At 45.0% G+C, this 7833-nt stretch overlaps 1 protein-coding gene across 1 annotated transcript in view; it reads left to right on the top strand.

Moving 5' to 3' along the window:
* LOC139739307 (uncharacterized) overlaps positions 1-7554 on the top strand; it is a 32325-nt gene extending 24771 nt beyond the window's left edge. Inside the window, exons 16-20 of the mRNA XM_071649923.1 lie at positions 1333-3009; positions 3266-5070; positions 6346-6563; positions 6813-7103; positions 7282-7554. Of these exons, the coding sequence (XP_071506024.1) occupies positions 1333-3009; positions 3266-5070; positions 6346-6563; positions 6813-7103; positions 7282-7554 (4264 nt within the window). The remainder of the gene's footprint in view (positions 1-1332; positions 3010-3265; positions 5071-6345; positions 6564-6812; positions 7104-7281) is intronic.
* Positions 7555-7833: the final 279 nt, after the last annotated feature.

Genomic DNA, 7833 nt, shown 5'->3' on the forward strand with positions numbered 1-7833 from the left:
TTGTACTTCTCCATGGGGAAGACAAATTACAAATTATGAACAAAGGGAAACATTAACATATGTTTTATGTGTTGTGTACATAATGGTATCATAATCATACAGGGGAAACTCGGTATAACGAACACTGCTATAACGAGATATCGGTAATAACGAGGAAATTTTCCCGGTCCCAAATTTCCTTCCACACAAGTCTATGTAAAATGCTACTCTTATAGCGAGATCGGCTATAACGAAATAACTGCTATAACGAGATAAATTTTGTGACTTCCAAACAAAGAAAAACATAGCCAATCAAACCTGCTATAGCGAGGTAAAGCAAAATGCCTTCGGTAAAGCTTTACTTCGCCTGTGCTATCATCTTCCGAGATTGTAAAGCTTGATGCACCAAACACAGTCTTGTACACTAGTCAGTGCACTCCAGCTAGCACTGCATGTTGTACGTGTAAGTGTGTGTGTGCGTGCACACTGATACATGCAGAAAATGTGGTGGGACGGCCATAATGTATGCATGACATCATCATGACGTTTAGCAGGAATGAGACAATCTGATGCTGTGATTGGCTTTCTACATAGGGAATTCCCCATCTTCACACACACGCAGTCATAATGTACATACAGAATGTGTCACATACACACACAACATTGTGCAGCCCATATTCAAGCTTCCATACAACACACACCCATACGATAACCACATACCAATCCACATACGATCTTGATACAATCGCAAGCTTTATAAATTTACAAATTCAAACATCTACAATTAATAAGAAACACATTCATGACTTGATATTGGATTTCCTTGGCGAAAAACATCTTCTTACCCATAAAGGTGAGTAATTCCCTCACACACAATATCAAGTTATCAGTATTGATTGAAATATGATGGGTAGTCCCACATGTGCAAATTAATGTCTTTATGTTATGCCTTCTTTTATGCCTACTGATATAACGAGATATCGGCTATAACGAGGAAAATGACTCGGTCCCGACCATCTCGTTATATCGAGTTTCCACTGTATTAAAAGAAACATGAATAGTCCATGAATTCGCACAACGGCGTAGATAGAAAGATCATTTCGGGTCCATTCATTCGGATGGGGGTTTTATATCAGTTCAATGTAAATGTTATGATTTGCTGGAAATTATAGATTTAAAAGCAAATGTAGACTGAAATTGCCAAGGTAGTTTTGGTTGTATACGTAGATTAATAAAGTGGAGTGTTTGAATGTCCAAAGGGAAACAGTAAACAGCTGAGATGTTGAAGCATAAAAGAGTTGGAGAGTTTTGGAGGAGTGTGATTTCTTATTCTTTTGTTGTTGTTCCATGCAGGGTTTGCCACCTAGGACAAGGAGTATCCAGGGAGGTTTACAGTGATTGTGTCTCAGTCTCTGTGGAAGCAAACAGCACGGATGCTGCTCTTTCTGTGGTTGTCCAGCACGCAGACTTCTGTCAGAGCTCCCTCTCCCTTACTCACTGGCCTGCAAGAACACTCTGCAACAAGTTTGGGGAAGCCCCTTTCCCACTGTGGATTGGTGACAATTGTGACATCAAGTGCATCTATGGCAAGAAAGCACCACATAATCGTAACATCTGTGTCTGTGACAGGGGCTACTGGAATAGATCTTGCGATGTTGTGTGTCCTGGTGGCTCTGATAACCCCTGCAATGGAGTGGGAGAGTGTGACATCTCAACAGGGGAGTGCCATTGTCCTGTGAATTGGCAAGGTGCACCGGACTGTTCGTCCTGTTCTCCTGGTTGGACTGGACCAAGCTGTTCCTTTGCTCTGGTTAACATCGGAGTCAACGTTAGGATCAGGATATCTGTGGTAGGGTTGTCCTACATCTCAACCTTCACGGGTGTTACATTCCGCTTCAATGGCATGGGAGAGTACCACCTCCTGTCTATTGCTCAGAATAGATTCATTCTGCAAGCCAAATTTGTTCTCTGTTTTTCTGGTCTTTCTTGCATGCAGCAAGTTGGACTGGTGTTTGGGGATAATACCCATGGCTTTGCCAGGCTTACAATAAGTGCTACTGGCTACAGAGGAGGTGGTATGACCTTCAGACTAAATAACAGGCCATTCTACATTGACACCAGTGCAACATTTGCTAATGTTGGTTACACCTTCACAAGATTGTCCCTTACAGAGATCCAGTGCGATGGACCCAGTGGCTTATCATTCGTTGTGACGTCATCCCAGCATCATCTCACACTGCAGACCGAGTTTCCCAGTGAACTTTGCCCACTCTCAGAAGGACTCCTTGTGGGTGGGTGCTGCACCTCACAATCTATTACTGTTCCGATCCTGCCGCATGTTTGTTTCAGAGACAATAGCACATCACAGCTAGAGCCATCTTCTGGCGATCCAGGCAACCAACGATTTTCTTCTGGTGATCCTGCGACCAGTCAAACTTGCAGAGAGGACTCCTCCACACCAGTGACGTCTGACAGTCTTTCGGAACTAACACAAGCATGGACCATTAATGACTGCGATTCAGTCATAGATTATCTAAATGAACTGGAAAGATCTAAATTACGCTTGGAATTCAGTCTTCACTTCTCTGCATCAGTCATGTTCACACACGACCTTGTCCTCCTCACTCCAGTGAGAAATGATTTGACATTTTCCCTCACCGTGAAGATCCAGAGGGCCACAGGGGTGATCTTGTCGCTTTCTCACTCAACTACATTCTCACTGTACGTCCATCATGTCCTCCAGCTCTACATTGGGGGAGAAGTGTACTCAACAACACTCAGGCCACAGTTAGAGGTATGGAGTCACATCGCAATTGTGTACACCTCATATAATAACCGTATAGACATATACCTCACGTCCACTCATCAAGAAACTGTCCGGGGAACAGTGAGACTGCGAAGTCATTTTGCTTTCTTCGAGCAAGCTGGATACCTTGCCCTTGGTTCATGGCTGCCAGGATGGAGTGATGGGGAGGTGACAGCTTTGGAAGGCTTCTCTGGGTTCTTTGGTGATCTCAGTACATGGAATAGGTGAGAATTTCATTTTTATTTCATGTTTACTGGTAGTCAGCAAATTAGACCAGAAATTGTCCTTTGATGTCATGTCAGTGCGGATGATATGCATTGCGACAAAAGAATAAAACATTATGTTTGTAAGGCAGTCTTAAGCATTTTATAGTCATTCTGTTGTAATATGATTTCATATAGAAACCCAAGAAATAACCATGCAGGAAGATGAAGGAAAGACTAATTTGGAATCTTTTACTTTCTTTCTTCTTCACTGCAGGGCATTTACTCCTGGAGAGATAGGAACCCTTTGGCAAGCATCACTTCCTGATGATGAAGACTACCTTACACATTACTGGCCATTGAATGAAGGAGAGGGAAATACTGCTGTTGATGCCATGGCAGGCTTAGAGCTGACCATGGCTTCAGGGCCCTGGCCCCAGCCAGAGTGGGTGGCATCAGATGTACCCCCAGCATATGGTGGAGTCGATTTGTCTGGAGGGCAGAACGGGCATCTCAATGAAAGTCTTCAACTGTGTCAGAGACTGTTCTGGTCAGATCCCTTGGCAGGTGCGTGTGACCAGCTGATGGTGTCCACCAAACAGATGTACCTTGAATTGTGTTTGGATGTTGCTGATGGTGCCGGCGATCACGAGGCATACAGTGTGGCCTTCGCCTATGCTGATATTTGCCAGGTGGCCTTGAATCTTACGACATGGCCTGCCCAGCCACTTTGCTTGGAAGTGCCCTCCCTCAGGTCTGGGCGTCAATGCGAGGACAACTGTGTGAATGGCATCAAACGCTCTGGAACCTGTGACTGCGTCAAGGGTTTCTATGGCAGCGCCTGTCAGTATGTTTGCCCAGGGGGGCTGGCGGCTGTATGCAGTGATCATGGGGTGTGCAGATCCTCTGGGCACTGCCTCTGTGAGCTGAACTGGAAAGGAACAGCAGACTGTGGAACATGTGCAGAAGACTGGGTAGGAGAAGACTGCACAGTTGTGGAGCAATCCTTCAGATCTGTAACAATTCTCCACAGGGTATACTTCACTGCAACAATTACAGTTCATGCACAATACATTGTGTTTGATGGACTTCTATTCTACTTTGGATCTGTTGGGGAATTCTACCTGGTCAGAACATCTACTTTCACCCTGCAGATACGCCATGTCCCCTGCTTTTCGCAAGGAACATGTATCAATGCAGTTGCAATGAATTTTCACAATGACCTGATCGTTTTCCGTGCTCCATATAGTACCGGTCAGATGCCTGTCTTGTGGCTGAATGGGAAACATGTTGACATCTACAGCATAACAGTTGAAATTAGTCATATTTGGAGCTTGCGTCAGCTTTCACCAGGAAGATACAGATTTGAATCATCCCTAGACAAGAATGTGGTCATCGATGTTCAGATCATTGGACTTTTTATGCAGCTCAGGATTGACCTTCCCGATGAGATCTGTCATTTGTCTGAGGGTTTGCTTGGAAATTGTAATGGCCTAACTGATGATGATCTCCTCGAACTACCAACCAATACATCTCAAGAAGCTATCAACGATGTCCTGGCCAAGCACTGGCTTGTACCAGCTGAGGAGAGTCACTTCATCCTTACCTATGGTGTCTATGCAGAAGTGTCAGTGCCAACTGGAGCGGGCTACAGTTTGAGAATTGCAAATTCAGGTGCTCTCACTGATCCAGTAAATGGCATGTTTGGCAACGTGACGGCACAGTCAGCATTTACTCTGGAATTCATGGTTAAGGTTCAGGAGCACAAAGGAGTCATCCTGTCATTTTACCTGGACAAAACACTCACTCTTCTTCTGGATGGAACATTGAAGCTATCATTTGGGGACCAGACCTTTGATACAGACATATTCTTTCCTTTGAGCTCATGGTCCCATATATACCTTGTCGTGAGAGCCAGCGGGTTGCTTCAGCTTTACTGCTACTTTGACAACGGAACTACCAGTGCCTACAGAGTGTCAATTCATCCATTTTCAGTTACTATGGGCACATATATACTCTCACTCGGTCAGCACATCATCCAGCCTGCACAAGACAACATCCTTGTTGTATCCTCATTCACTGGTGAGATAGATGAGCTCCGTTTGTGGTCTTCTGCAATTCATCCAGCTCTCCTTGATTCGGGAAAAACATTAAACATGATTGCAAACTATGATGGTGGATCACTGGTAGGGCTGTATAAATTTAATGACAATCACGGCACAGGCTTCAGGGACTCTATTCATGATCACAATATTTTCTCACCCAGCTATCCTTGGCCACATCCCGAGATGGTTCCATCAGACGCACCTATTGCCTTTACAGTGCCAGATCCGTTCATGTCAGCCTTTACCAACCAGAGCCTTGAATCTTTGGCTATGGTTATTTGTAGTTATTTTGATGACAGTATGAATAACACTATACAGACGCTCTGTCCAAACACAACATCTGCATACACAGACTTCTTCTATTTGTCATGTATTCAGGCAATTGCCGCATCTGGGAACACAGATGCTGGTTTTGCTTTGATAGTAGCCTCTTTAGAGCACTGCCTAACACTAGCTGGAGAACCCTTTGAAATCAGTCAAATATGTGAACTACTACCCAATGTGCCATTACCAAAGTGGCTGTCAGAGGATTGCACGCCGTCGTGTGTATTTGGGAGCAATGACGACACTGGAAACTGCATCTGTCAGGATGGATTCTGGGGAAGAACTTGTACGTATGAATGTCCAGGTGGATATGCAAGTCCATGCATGAACAATGGAAAGTGTCTGGAAAATGGAATGTGTGAGTGTCTGCCAAACTGGGCTGGTGCAGCTTGCAACCTGTGTAGAGAAGGCTGGTATGGACATGATTGTGCTCTTGGATTTGTCAAGCTTTTGGATTGGAGGAACAGTGCAAGTGTGAGTGCATACTTCACCATTCTGGGAAGGGTCACAACTTTCGATGGTGCATCCATCTTTCTGCGCCGTGGCTTCACCTACAACATCCTTACTCACACAACCCTACACTGGAGAATTTTACTGAGACCTTCACACTGCGTCAGTGTTCATAGTTTTGATCTGTGCTACGATGCTGTCGTATTCCAATCAGGAGAAGACAGGGTTACCATTCGTGCAGACGAGCATAGCCTATTTGGACTGATTACGTGGCGAAATTATGAGCGAATTTATCTCGACCATGTCACAAGAATTTCTAGCACTTTGGTCATCACCAGACTGAATCTTTTGCAGTACCACATACACCTATCCCCAAGAGTGACAGTCATTTTGACCGTCCACCAATCAGAGATGGGTATACAGATCATTGCAGATACGAATTTGTGTGATGACTCATCCCTATCTGGTTTGCTTGCAGCGTGTGATACTGCGGAAGAACTCCCTACCTCCGAGTGTTCGAATGTGCCTTCTTCTATTACTACAGAAACCTATTATAACAGCAGTCAGCCCATCGGCAACACAACTACATCATGCGTGTTTAATGGCACACAGAGCGATGTTGATGATTACACATCAAGGTTCATTGCTCAAGATCTCTTCAACAGTGAATATGAAGCATCAGATCTGTTACTGCCGGTCAGAGGGGGCGGATATTACTTGTATTTTGAAGACAGTGTCATTGTATCAACACACCTTTGGCATTTCCCCACGCAACTATTCACATTGGAAGTGTATGTGCAACCTCTCAGCACTGAGGGAGTTATTCTATCGTATGGATCTGAAGGAAATGTGTTCGCTTTACTGCTGTCTAATTCAAGCCTACAGATAAGCACCGGTGTAACATTCTATGAATTGGATCTCCATGTCAAACTGAACATCTGGCAGCAAATAACCGTGGTGTGGCAACAGAGCACGAGAACGGTGGAGGTATACCTTTTTGACCAATATGGCGTGGCAATTGCCAATGCTGTTAGGTTGGATCCATCAACCTTCCACCCAGGAGGTCACCTGGTGATTGGACAGTGGTACACTGTGATACCACTTGTGGCCCCAAACCTACCTGGAGGTGCTTTTGTAGGCGGTATCGATGAAGTCCGACTCTGGAAGAGGCATTCCAATCCCTCAGTTGTAATTGCAAGCTGGAAATTTAATGGACCATCAGACACCCAAGGCTTGGTAAATGTCTGGAAAATGAATGCAGGCCATGGTTCGACTGTTTTATGACACCACAAATGGTGACCATCTGAACCCAGTCGATGACCATAATCCAGTGTGGCACCTTGCGGATGATCCATACAGTGACAAAAACATTCCACCATTCTTCTTCCCTACATTCTCGGATGAACATCTGCAGGAACAAGCAGAGCACGTCTGCCACAACATCTTCCTGCGGGGACTACTGCATTCACGGTGCAAAACCCTTGGATCAGCACTGCTCCAGTTGTACTACACTCAGTGCTTATATGACATTGCTTTCCACTCGGACTTGGATGCTGCTATTCAATCAACTGTCGCATTTGGGGACATCTGCCTGACAGAATTGTCTCTTTATACCTGGCCAGCGCAGTACCTGTGCAATGCCTTCCCCAGTCGTGAATTTTCCATATTGGATAGGACCGCAGTGTGACATCCCATGCATCTTTGGTAAAGAGGAGCAGCGAAAACAGCACAATCTGCATCTGCAATGAAGGATACTGGGGTGATGCATGTGATGCAGTTTGTCCATCAGGCATACTCTCACCTTGTTCAAATCATGGAGAATGTCTTTTGGACACAGGGGAATGCCAATGCGACAGTCACTGGTTGGGGTCAGGGGTCAACAATCAAGACCAGTATGCCTGCGATGAATGTTCTAAAGGGTGGATTGGTACCGACTGCTCAGGATCATCACTGTTTCATAACCACA

This window comes from Diadema antillarum, unplaced genomic scaffold (assembly GCF_040938485.1).
Source record: "Diadema antillarum isolate AM-2024a unplaced genomic scaffold, OU_Dant_1.0 seq00000793_RagTag, whole genome shotgun sequence".
In the NCBI taxonomy this organism is placed as follows: Eukaryota; Metazoa; Echinodermata; class Echinoidea; order Diadematoida; family Diadematidae; genus Diadema; species Diadema antillarum.